Genomic DNA, 12,817 nt, shown 5'->3' with positions numbered 1-12,817 from the left:
GACACTTTTATGCAAAGCAACTTACAGTGCCCTGATTACAGGGACAATCCCCTTGGAGTAACCTGGAGTTAAGTGCCTTGCTCAAGGACACAATGGTGGTGGTTGTGGGGTTTGAACCAACAACCTTCCACTTACCAGTTCAGTGCTTTAGTCCACTACACCAGCACCATCTCCTTTCCTCCCACAGAAGAAAGTCAGTCATTTGGGTTTGGAACAACATCAATATGTATAAATAAATGATGACTCATCTCATTTGACAAAATATTTTTTGTCATTTAGTTGACAAATCTTTTATTGAGTTCTCAAATGTCTATCAAGGTATTTTGAGGTTAGTAGGTAGAGTTTTTTTTTTTCTTTTTTTTTTTTACACTTTAAAGCAAGTTTGTTGGTGAAAAGGCATGCTTTTTTGGTTACAAATTACAGGTTGTCATGCATGTAACTACAAAACACATTAAATGTGAGTATATTTTACACACACAAACACTGGAATTGAATATTACAACTGGAGTGGTGGCATTTTGCTAGATTTTTTGCTTGTACATGAAAATCGTTATTGCCACGTCATGGTGTTGTATCAGTTGTCTGGGACAGATACTCCTAGTCAGGGTAAAAGCATTCTGCACAAAAGATTGGAAAAAATAATAGTTACACGTTAAAAACATGTCCATTACTGTATAGAAAAGAACATGTTACACAAATGAGATTGGGCCATGGAGCTTTGTGATGTCTTACCACCAGTAGCACAAAAGTCCCACAACTATTTCCATCTTTTTGTGATGTGGACTGGAGCAGAGAGCAACAGTTCTCCAGTATCCTCACAACTCTTTTAATATTATTGTTATTATTATTGGACTCCTGTATCTCACAGCCCATATACTTCCTGAATAAATAAGTGAAACACATATTGTTTTACAGGGTTAACATAATTATTTTTTGTGAGTAACATTGGACTGGTCTGCCATAACACTAAGTGCTAAAAATATAAATCCTTTGAAATATTATTTCAATACAATTTTTTAGCAGATAGCAGATCTTGTACACTGTGTAATATAGGGTATTAATTTATGGTTTGTGATCCTAAGATCATCTAATATGATTCATGTTTATAAAGGCACTATCAGTACTTCTGATCTTTTGTAGTGTCTAGTAGTGTGTCTGTTTGGATCTGCCAAGTAACATTAAAGGTGTCATGCACTGAATTTTTATTTTATTTTATAATGTTCACTGAGGTCCACTTACAATGTTAGTAAGATGTTTTCATCAAAAATAGTCATAATTTAGAAATAATTATACATTTTCTATCCTGTTTTTGTCCCTCTGATTAAAAAGCTAAATTTTCGTGTCATGTCTCCTTTAAGACCTCGATGTAAATGCCCACTGCTATGATTGGGTAACATCTTTGTATATGAAATAAGTGTCAACGCCCCCGCCTTTACGCATGTGGAATTGTTTTGAAAAGTTTGGATGGTTAAAAATGGCATCCGGAGGAATTCAGCCATACATGTTTGAGCCAGAGTCTGATCGCCCTCCACAAACATCACGGATACTGCAGTCTGTGACAGCGTGGTAAGTAATCACTCTAATTTATATTTATTCATTGTCTATTTGTGTAATAGGTGTTATTCTTTTTTATTCTCATTTAAACAAAGACATAACAGTGTTTATCTTGTCACATAATTGGGGCATTTTCCAACGGTGAAACATTTACGTGTTTTACAAATACTTTGTAACGCATGACAGTGCCAGCGAAAGTTTAAATACTTGGTGCTAGCACATTTATAACTGTCAAAGGATATACTTACATTGCAGCATGTAAACATATATAGGATAAAACATACTGGTGTTTGTCACACTGTCGTTCTTCATATATTCATCATTCATCATATATTCAGTGTACTGACACGCATAAGTTGTTCATTACAATGAGTGATGTTTTCATTAAAAAGGAAAGTGATTGTCTAAATAGATTGCTATCAATACTCTATATGTGCATCTGTGGCACTCTGAAAGCAATATTCAAGTTAAACAATGAGAACATGCTATGGGCAATTTTTATTGAAAGCTGGATGTGACAAGATACACGAAGCACGCATTAAAACTAATACACATGTTCGACTGAAATCACTAGGATCAAATCAAAAGAAAACTAAACAACATAAATAGTTTCTCATGAATAGTTCTAAAATTTAGCTTGGACATTTTTGGTGAAAACATTCAAGTACTCATCTAACAGTACATATCTAACAGTCTGTAACATATGAAGCAATACAATTAACATGGATACACACACTTGTTTGTTGCGACATTACTGTCGGGTCCAATATAGTTGGCACAGCATCAACATTTAATTTAAGTCTCTCTGCAAAGCCTGCGTCAAACTGTGTCTTGTTTGAAAAAGAATCCACAGTAAAATGAAACGAACAAACAAACACTGTCTTACTGATGCAATCCGGGACTTTAAAAATAAACATCAACCACTCTTTCCTAATGTTAGGATCATTAGGAATTAAATGCAAAGAGTCTATTTTTCCACAACCTGGCACTGCACAACATTTTGTAAACTTTGCAGGCATCTCAAACCTCTTGTTGCTCCAATAATCCCTGTGTTTATCCCTGCCATGCAGACTCTCCTCTCATCACCGCTCTAACCGCGAACCTGTGGGCGGGCCAAAGAGGCAATGATGAAGAAGTAGGCGTTGACCTGTTTATGCAGAGGCAGACTTGTGCTGATGTATTCATCTCTATTACGTAATACAGACGAGGAAGTAGAAAACGAGTCATTTAGGAATATTGGTTTCAATAAAGCCTTTTTTTTTGGGACTAACAAATAAGTTTTGAGTTCTGAAACTTACAGTATGTTTTTAAAGTACTATGACCTCTTATATATCAAAAGATCAAGGAAAATTGTCTTGACCCCTTTAAGAGTAAAGGTTTTGATGACACATACATACATTTCCATTAAGTAGCTAGGAGATTCAGTCAAGAAACTTGGCTAGAATTAAAATAGCAGACACATACAGTCAGCCAGGTTAGCTAGAACACTCTACAAATGGGCAATTTTCAGCTGTCGACATTTATCAAGACACTACACATGTTTATAACAGAGAGAAAATGATACGAACCTTAAGTCACAGTATTCCTCTGATGGCATCCGTTTCTTAGAGTTTGTGGCCTTGGAGCTTATCTGTATGTGCTTTATTCCACGCTCCTGTGACTCTGGATCAGATAGTAAAATGAAGCGTGGCTGGTTGAAGATAGAATATGCAGCGATTGGTCTGAGTAATGTGGCCATTATCTGATTGGCTTGAGTAGATGATGGGTGGAGTCCACCTATTTGTGGATTGCCTGCAGCTTTTGCACAAGAAATGTTTCAGAAGTCACAAATGCACAGCCAGCGATCCACAAATGAATGCTGGACAGAGTTATGTTTGTGAGTTAAAACATATATTTGTAAATAATTTTTTTATTTGCAAATCTAGTTTTATTTATTTGTGAATTCACGTTATGTTTGTGAAACTCATAAGATATAAGTGTAAATCGCATTATTTTTAGTTGTGAATTCGTTTCATTTTTGCGAAGCTCCTTACATTTATTTGTGGATCTCATTCAATTTATCTGTAACCATTTTTTTATTTGTGAATCTCTTTCCATTTGTATGTTAATTAGAAACAATTCTAACCCCATACACGTTCAACGAATTTCCCTCTCAGAGCTAATTTAAAGGGACCACTGCGCTCGAGTGGGTGTTAAACAAATGATGTTAAAATAGTCCAGAACACATGCGCATTGTACAAAATGACTGTGTTGCGGGTATATTATTTTTTCTAAGAGTCTTATGAATTAATTTCCTGCTTTTGTCTATGCAATTTCAGGTCAGTACTTGTTGATGAGGGGTATTTTTTATTTGTGACTCTCTTTCCATTTGTATGTTAATTAGAAACAATTCTAACCCCATACACGTGTACCAGATAACGTGGGCGAATAAGCTAGTTTGAACCGCCTTTATTTTTCTTTTAAATAAGCATCTAAACAACGTTCTTAATCTGCACCTTTGTTGACAGATTAGACTGTTAAGATCCACTTGTTCGTCCAACAACAGCCTGCGTGACAATACAGCATCGCAAAAGGACGAAGAAGGGCAAGGGAAAATGTACTGCTGCTTGGATACAGGACGTATTTCTAGATTGTCAGGGAAAACCATGAATAGAGAGGTTTGCAATTCAATAGCAAAAGCACCATGAACGACTGACATACAGAAAGGATCAGTCAAGGACCTCTTTTCTGGAATGTTGGCATCCATTCCCATATGTTCTCCTGGCGCAAGAGCATCTCTGAGCCGCATCACCAGTCGGAGCAGCGCAATGGTGAAAGGAGCAAATTAAACAGCCGGGAGGTCCAATCTTTTGATTTGTTTCAAGTGTCCTCTAACTGACTCCTCCTGTACTACACGGGCTACGCCGAGATCATGTGGCCAAGCCCACTGGGTAGAGATAGGTACAGTACCATCAGGGGAAATCTATATAAAGGCTGACATAGTTTGGATAACTAGCAGTTACTGCTCCTCAGCATCCAGGTCTTACTAGAAGAAAAGAAAGAAAGGCACAAATAATCATGTCTCATTCTTGGGGTTATGGACCACATGATGGTAAGACCAGTTTTACTGATACTCAATTAGTTAATCAGTCTTTAGTAATTAATTAGTATTACAGTAAATTACTCTCTAAAAAGTTAAACATGCAGGAAATGTTACTTGACCTTTAAAATTACACTTCTTGGTGTTGAGTAATATAAAAATTATTATTATTATTATTATTTTACTTGAATAAAACCAGTTAATTTAGATGTTACAACATCAAGCACACTTTTAGGTTACCTGACAAACCTTTTTTTTATTTTTATTTTTTTATTTTTTTTTTACAACGATGTAATCATTGCTTACACAATGATTACATTATTAAATCATCACTTAGCTGTCAAGAAGACTTTTACAGTCTCATATGTACTGAAAAACAATGCAAAAGATTAATAGACTCTATGCTGTATATCAGGTGTAGCAAAGGAAAGTGAATTTGCTGGATTATGACTCAATAGGTTGGTGAGGATATGTGCAGGAAATTATAATAAAAAAAATAAATTTTATATATATATATATATATATATATATATATATATATATATATATATATATATATATAAATACAATAACAAGCAAAATTAGATAAAAAGTAGCAATCAATGTGCAGACCTAAATTCTGGAATTTAAGGAAGGTAAAATAATTTTCTTTGTACATGAAAGTACGGGACATTTTTATATGAGTGTTTTTCTTCTTTCTATCATTCTGTAATTAAAGGGCCGGAAAAGTGGGGAGAAAGCTTTCCCATTGCAAACGGACCCAGGCAGTCTCCCATTGATATTGTACCCACCCAAGCACAACACGACCCTTCTTTGAAGCATCTTAAACTGAAATATGACCCCGCCACTGCTAAGGGCATTCTCAACAATGGCCATTCATTCCAAGTGGATTTCGCTGATGACGATGACAGCTCAAGTAAGCATATCAGTGGACTTTAAGTATCTTAATTATAGGTGTTACACATGTTATACATAGTTGCAATTGATGTACTTGTGCTTGTTTTACATATTCTCTGAGAACTATGAAACTTTGTAAAGTATTAGAAAAAAACCCAAGATGCAGCTCATTAGTAATGATTGTGTTTTCATCCTCTGAGCAAGTTGGGAGCAGGCAGATGTGTTAACTTGACATAGTCAGACTTACATGTGTATTGATAACCTAGAGGTTTTATGTGGCTTGCATGTGCAATGTTTTGGCTCCACTAAATTAACTAGTCCTTGTTAACATATGTGTATTTGCCCTATTTTGCTATTTGCATGATTTTAATTTTGAATGACTAATTTCTATGCTCTTTTGTCACTCATATTGGCAATCAGTCCTAATGTTAGTGTTTAATTATCTCTAAAATATCATTTGAATTTACCCTTGTCATAGGGACTCTCACTAAAATCCAACTCACTTTAATCCAATTTACCTTGTGTTATATATATTGAGTATGTCAGCAAACGTGTTTCACTTGGGACTAATGCTGATATGAAGCTCACTCTGATTTTTTATTTATTTTTATTTATTGCTGCTTAAATGTGAGCAATGGATGTGGCTTCCTTCTTCTGGCAGTGGCAATGAGGCACTTAGTCCTCTGTGTACTCAAGTGCTAATGTATTCTATTATGGGAGACAGAATAGAGCCACATATCAATGCTGTATGCCATGGTTGGTCAATGAGAGAACCATGCGCTGAATTTAAATGACTGTTTCAAGAGGGGGCTCACACATAGAGAGACACATATGCTTGTAAAAAGATGCATTTTAAAGACACTGCAACAGAAACACAATAGAAAAAAAAATCTATACAAACACTTACTGCATAGAAAATGCATTCTGAAAAGAGATTAAAGAGCTGGCTATAGAGATAGTTGGGGGGAATACTGAACTGTCCAAATAATCTCTAAAGTTGTCCACTCACATTTACATTGCCAAACATGAAATGTGTCAGCAGTCTACCAAGTAGGAAGTACATTAATGTATGCATAGTTTTTCTTACAATGGTTATGCAAAATTTTTTTTTGTGTACATTGTACTTGGTTTAAGCAATGTCTTGACTCTTAAATGTAAACTTATTACCGTTAATATTTAGGACTTCCATTGTACTTGGACGGTACCAGTCTGTGTGACAAGCCAGAAGACTTTTAATGTTTCAATGGTGGTTTACGAGGACATTTCTTTAGGTTACAAACTGGTAACTACAAGGGTATTATGCTATAAATGTGGTTTATGAGGACATTTCTAGTGTCCCCATAATTCAAATCACTTAAAAAAACATACTAAACATTGTTGTTTTGAAAATGTAATTTTATTTTTGTGAGGGTTAGGTTTAGGGGATAGAATCTATAGTTTTTACAGTATAAAAAGTATTATGTCTATGGAGAGTCCTCATAAGGATAGCCAAACCAACATGTGTGTGTGTGTGTATAGCTCTGATTGGAGGCCCCATTACTGGGACATACAGGCTGAAACAGTTCCATTTCCACTGGGGAGCCAGTGATGACAGGGGTTCAGAGCACACTATTGCTGGAACAAAGTTCCCCTGTGAGGTAATGAGTCTCTCTCTCTCTAAATACCACGTTACAGCTGAAGCAACCAAAGACAACAGTCTTCTGTGTTGTGTTTCAGAGTGTTCTAATTCTTAAACGTCTTTTCCTTTAAACTAATTATAGCTCAGACTGCTCAGAATATTCCAGTGATGTTCCCTCATGTAATCTGTAAATCCCCTCTTTTAAATATGCAGAGATATTAAGCCAATTCGGTACATTTTATCGGACGTATTGAATGTTTTATAACGTGTCCCCTTTTTTATAAAGCTTCATCTTGTTCACTGGAACACCAAGTACCCAAACTTTGGTGAAGCTGCCAGTAAACCTGATGGCCTTGCAGTGGTTGGAGTTTTTCTCAAGGTCAGGATTTTAGCCAAAAACATTTCATGAACTGCAAAGATTAAATAATATGAAATAAAAGATATTTTTTGCGGTTCTGTTTACTAGATTGGTTCTGCCAATCCAAGACTTCAGAAAGTTCTGGATGCCCTTGATGACATCAAATCTAAGGTATTAATATGCTAACTGTCAATTCTCACCTATCCATACCAATTAGGATATTTGCTCTACTCATTTACACTTTGATGCCTTAACTATTTTATGAATTTACTGTATCATCTTTCCCCTCCAGGGCAGGCAGACTACATTTGCCAACTTTGATCCTAAGGTCTTGCTGCCTACCTCTCTGGATTACTGGACTTATGATGGATCTCTGACCACGCCCCCTTTACTGGAGAGTGTCACCTGGATTGTTCTGAAAGAACCAATCAGTGTCAGCTCTGCTCAGGTACTGCTTTACACAATATGATGAGGTTTTACATCTCAAAGATTTACATCACTCCTAGTTTGAAACTGGGAGGGTCAGTGCTCTATAGGTTTCTGCTCTTACTAGATTACATTATCTTAAGCTTTTTGCATGCCTGACTTTCAGTATCATATTCGAGGTAGGCTTGTGCCTTTAAGATAGAAGCTAACGCCCATATATATAGTACTGGGAAGAATGAGGTCTTTATTGGAGTCTAGCCTTAATCCTGTTATTTATAATTATGGCTTTTACAGGCTAAAGCTTTTTATAACCCATTAAAATACCAATAGATTTTACTCAATTTAGTCAGCATAATGTGGCCGATCCTAGGTTACTGGAACTCTCGGGAACAGTTTGCTAACTTCCCGTATGGTATGATCATGCTGAAGGAAAACAGTTAATTCCCTCTTTCTGTCTCTGTTTTTGTTTAGATGGCTAAGTTCCGAAGCCTGTTGTTCACTACTGAAGGAGAGACACCTTGCTGCATGGTTGACAACTACAGACCCCCTCAACCTCTCAAGGGACGCAAAGTGCGTGCGTCCTTCAAGTAAAGAGCAGTATCAATGCCAGTACCCTCCCACAGGCCTGTGCTTTCAACATAGAGCTTCTTTTTCTGACTGCTTTTCAAAAACATTACCAGTGGAATTGTTATTGAAACATCATAGCATTTGTTCTTGATCCAAGTCCTTGGTTACCTATGCAGCATTGATAAGATAATGTGAAATGGAAAACAAGGAAGTTGGTTTTCTAGATTTATATTTGAAGTATAACAGACACCTTCACTGTCTTTGTTTTTATTTATTTTATTAAAAATACCCATTTTAGTTCTTTAATTCTGAAGAAAAAAAAAAATGAAAACATAAGAAGTACCAGCTAAAATGCTTAAACACTTGGTGCTTTGTGTTAGACAGGACAGCTGAAAATGTGATTTGCAAATGATACAAGCCCAGGTATTCTTAATTCCTCATAAACAGGTTAATGAGACTATTTTAACAGCTGTTGATCGGTCAGGCACTGTCATTTTTTAAAATCCAATTCTAATCATCACAAACTAGACAAATTACTGGTTTCTATACTTTGTGCTTTTATAGGTAAATCTTCTAGCTTTGCAGATTTACATTGTGCAGAGAATATGATCCATGTTCTTTATTAGGAAAAAGCATGATGGGACATTTTAGACTTCATGGTTCTGTTTAGTTTTATAGCAATATGCGAATTTGTCAGTTGTATGAATGACTGATCAGATGTGTTGAAGCTTAGTTAATAAAATACCTGCCAGGAAAGCACTTACTAACAGCAAGAGTATTATGTTATTGAAGCGATTCATTATTTAGGGCATTAAGAGTAATTTAAAGGGATTCACTTTTTTTTTTCTAAGAATGTTGGACCATGATGTCTTGCTGTAGATACAATGATATATATTTTTAAAATAAAAATTTAGGCCTAAATGACAAATATTGGGAATGAATAAGAATGTCTGCAAATCAGTCAAGTGATTGGAATTTTATCAGCAATAAAGAAATATATTTTAAACTATACTTTCTGAGGTTGTTTTCCATCCACTGCACAACATTTACTTAAAGATGTCTCAGTGCCTTACATACATTTACTGTAACCTAATGTTAAGATTGACACACAAAAGAAATAGAAAATAAATTAGTTACAGGAATAGTTGACCTAAAAATAAAGATTATGTCAGCATTTACTTGCTTTCATGTTGTTCCAAGCTCATTGCTGTTTTTCTTCAGTGCAACACAAACAGAGGAATTAAAAAAATAAAATAAAAACATAGTCGAATTTAAACCAGAATTTATATAAATAAAATAGTCTATTCCTCTCTCACCGTTGCTGGTGTGCCAGTGATTACCCCTCCACGTGCCAATGCTGCCACGAGTGTCATAGGTTGCCGACCCTTGTTATAAACATTTATTTTTCGCACTATTACTCACACTGCAATCTTATGATATTGAAACACTTTTACTATAATGCATCATTTGAAAAACGATACATTTTGACACTTGTATTACAGACTCACCTACATTAACACACTTATTCCAACATGATTAACTTCCGCAGTAGCTTACCTGATAGAGTATTGGACTTTGGACTCTGAAGTACACAATTTGACACAAGTCAAGCACACAAGCTGACACGTGAGATGATAGTGTCATAGAAGTGACACGAAATGTTGTGGTTTTTGGATATTCTGTTTTTGGACACTATCGGTTAGGTTTAGGCACTGGTTATGGGTATGTCTCCATTGTGTCTACCTCTCGTTTCATTTCAGATCACTACTGGTTAGGTTTAGGTTAAAGTTTTAGGTTAGGGAGGTACGTTTTACTGGTTAAAACTTCTGTCTGATCATCTGATTACAACACCATTTCACTCGCTTTTGGCGCCCCTGGCTGGACATTTCACTGGGAAACTGCAGCCAAATATTTCCACAGTCACGTAATGTTCATGAGACCAGGCTGAAAAATTTATGATTGTAAATAAACTAAAATTACTTGTTTTTTTCTCACCAAACCCTATGGTATGCCTTCAGAGGACTTGGACTATGATGCTTAATTCGCATGGACTACTTTTATGACACATCTGTATACTTTTTTAAGCTTTAAAATTAGTCACCATCAACAGCATTGTATGGAAATCTGTAAAAAGAACCTCCTTTATAATCCCTCCTTTTGTGAGTCATACGGGTTTGGATCAGCATTAGGGTGAGTAAACAATGAAATAATTGGTGAATTATCCCTGTATCCCTTTAAGAGATGATAATTGACAGTCACTTAACACATACAAGATGTTTTACATGTTCATTACTCTGCATTCCTAAATGACCAAAATGTCCATTTTCTTATTTTTTTCTGAACTAACAGAGCTGAAACTTGACATGGGCAGCTGTAACTCAATAACATTCTGGATCAGTTTCCAGCACTCTTTTTCATGCACAAAAGGGCAAAATAAAAGGGTCAGTGAAAACACTGAACATAGATTTGACTGCAGCCAACCAAACATTCAGATTTTTTCAGAACACATAAAACATAAAATGATTCTGCTGAATCATGTGATCTTAATCAAAAGCCAGACAAAATTAACCACTTTCTTGTACCAATTTCTTGTAGTTTGAAGTAATTCTGAATAACCATTGCAAATTGGAGTGTTTTCTGCTATCATATTTTGAAAGGTTTAATTGTGAAATTACTATTGAAAACTATGTAACTTGTAAAAGAGGAAATGTTCTTGTTGAAACACATAATTGTTTTCTCACAGGTCATGGACACAGGTTCGAATCAGGCCTGTGTCCCAAATGCAATAACCCATAAGCAAAAAACATTAAAAGAGGACTTTTGCAATGGGAGAACATTCACAATCAATATTTGCCAATCAGTCTGTGGTCCATGTCAACTCTGTGCTCTGCCATCATGGAGAAATAATGAGATCATTACCCAGAGATACTGTGATAGATTCTGAGAGAATTCTTTATCTTGGAACTTGGCGCATCACCATGGATGAGCACAGATTTGGATGCTGATCAGCCTCTCATTAACAAATAGCTAAATCTCTTTGTCAGTGTCCAGCCTTACTTATGAAATCCTTGTTGTTTCTCCCACTCTGACTTCTGTGCTGGGGACACTTTCTCGTGGAGGTCATGAATCTTGGGTGGCACTATCTGTAACGGTACGAAGGACAATCCACTATGCTTGCTAAGAGGGCTGACTCCTGCAGCAATCCCCTTAAAATAAGAGCTGTTTGTATAAAGAGTAAAGCTTGAGTGCTGAATTAAATTAATATCAGATGAGTTAGAGTGTTATTGAACTGATTATTAGCACTCTTGCTTGTGTGATATTGCATTTATACAGCAGTTCTATTATCAAGAAGTTAATATAAAGTAACTCACATTTTAAATACAATCACAGCAGCACCATCTTTGATTTTAAATAGGAGTGGCAATGAGGCTGTGAGGGATGGACTTGCAGTCTCTTCAATAAGTTGTACAGTTGTTTAAAGTGTTTTTGGATCACTTCACTGACGAAACATTTGAAATTTCAGTAGACAATAAAACTCCAGATAACATGAGTTGTGGAAAATTAGATGTGATCTTGGTAGCTTTATTCAATGCATGTGATTGAAGAGATGTAAGTCTATCCCTCACAGCCTAATTTTCATTCCTGTCAAAAATCAAAGAAGGCACTACTGTAAATAAGGTTTATAGCCAGTTGTTTTGTCTGTTTAAGAATCTCTAACTGCATATTTCTAAATGAAGCCAAAGCAGGATAAACCACTGCATGTCACCAAGCAATGCAGAGATTGACAGCCCTTTTGAATGCCACAAACACAGACAAGCGAAGTGATACATGCAATGAAGTGTACAAGTGCTGCAGGGCCATTTCTAGCTATAAGTATATAATATAATATAGGGTATAAATGGCTGCATAGGGCCTCCAAGCCTCCAAGGGGTTCCGCAAAGCAATGTCGCTATTTATTTATTTTTTGCTTTTGTTTTTTATTTTTATATATAAACTAAAAGCTGCGAGTAAGACTCGGGCAGCTGCTATGGCTCAATTATACCGTTATAGGGGGCCCCCTTGTGGCCCGAGAGGGAAGGGAGAATGTAACTGCAAAAAGAGACTTGTAGCTAGGTGTGACAGGCATGCGCACACTCAAAGGGTTTTTCGACATCATAAAGCGCACCTACAACAGGAATGTGACTCTTCAGTTAATCAGGAATTCTGTTTTTTTCAGACCTTAAAATATGACCCAAGTAAATTGTGTAAATCTGTTAAAAAAATGAAAGGTAGGGGGGAGAAGGGGGGCTTCCAAGCAGGATTTTGCTTAGGGCCCCCG

At 36.1% G+C, this 12,817-nt stretch overlaps 1 protein-coding gene and 1 long non-coding RNA gene across 3 annotated transcripts; one reads left to right on the top strand and one right to left on the bottom strand.

Moving 5' to 3' along the window:
• Nucleotides 1-286: 286 nt before the first annotated feature.
• Nucleotides 287-3,420, bottom strand: LOC127440493 (uncharacterized). Its single transcript, XR_007897138.1, has 3 exons — nt 3,123-3,420; nt 2,581-2,656; nt 287-617 (listed from the first exon to the last, which is right to left on the bottom strand). It is a non-coding gene; the product is annotated as an uncharacterized LOC127440493 (long non-coding RNA).
• Nucleotides 3,421-4,478: 1,058 nt separating this feature from the next.
• Nucleotides 4,479-9,510, top strand: LOC127440484 (carbonic anhydrase). Of its 2 annotated transcripts, XM_051697100.1 has the most exons (7): nt 4,479-4,645; nt 5,352-5,549; nt 7,049-7,167; nt 7,435-7,527; nt 7,615-7,677; nt 7,799-7,954; nt 8,404-9,510. In XM_051697100.1, exons 1-7 carry the CDS (start codon nt 4,612-4,614, stop codon nt 8,521-8,523), a joined length of 783 nt encoding a protein of 260 aa, XP_051553060.1. In that variant the 5' UTR covers nt 4,479-4,611; the 3' UTR covers nt 8,524-9,510. The 2 variants fall into 2 exon arrangements, with proteins under 2 accessions (XP_051553060.1, XP_051553061.1); XM_051697101.1 differs by lacking the exons at nt 4,479-4,645; nt 7,049-7,167 and having other exon boundaries at nt 5,417-5,549.
• Nucleotides 9,511-12,817: the final 3,307 nt, after the last annotated feature.

Source organism: Myxocyprinus asiaticus, chromosome 5 (genome assembly GCF_019703515.2).
Source record: "Myxocyprinus asiaticus isolate MX2 ecotype Aquarium Trade chromosome 5, UBuf_Myxa_2, whole genome shotgun sequence".
NCBI lineage: Eukaryota > Metazoa > Chordata > Actinopteri > Cypriniformes > Catostomidae > Myxocyprinus > Myxocyprinus asiaticus.
This window is presented reverse-complemented; position numbering and strand designations above follow the sequence as displayed.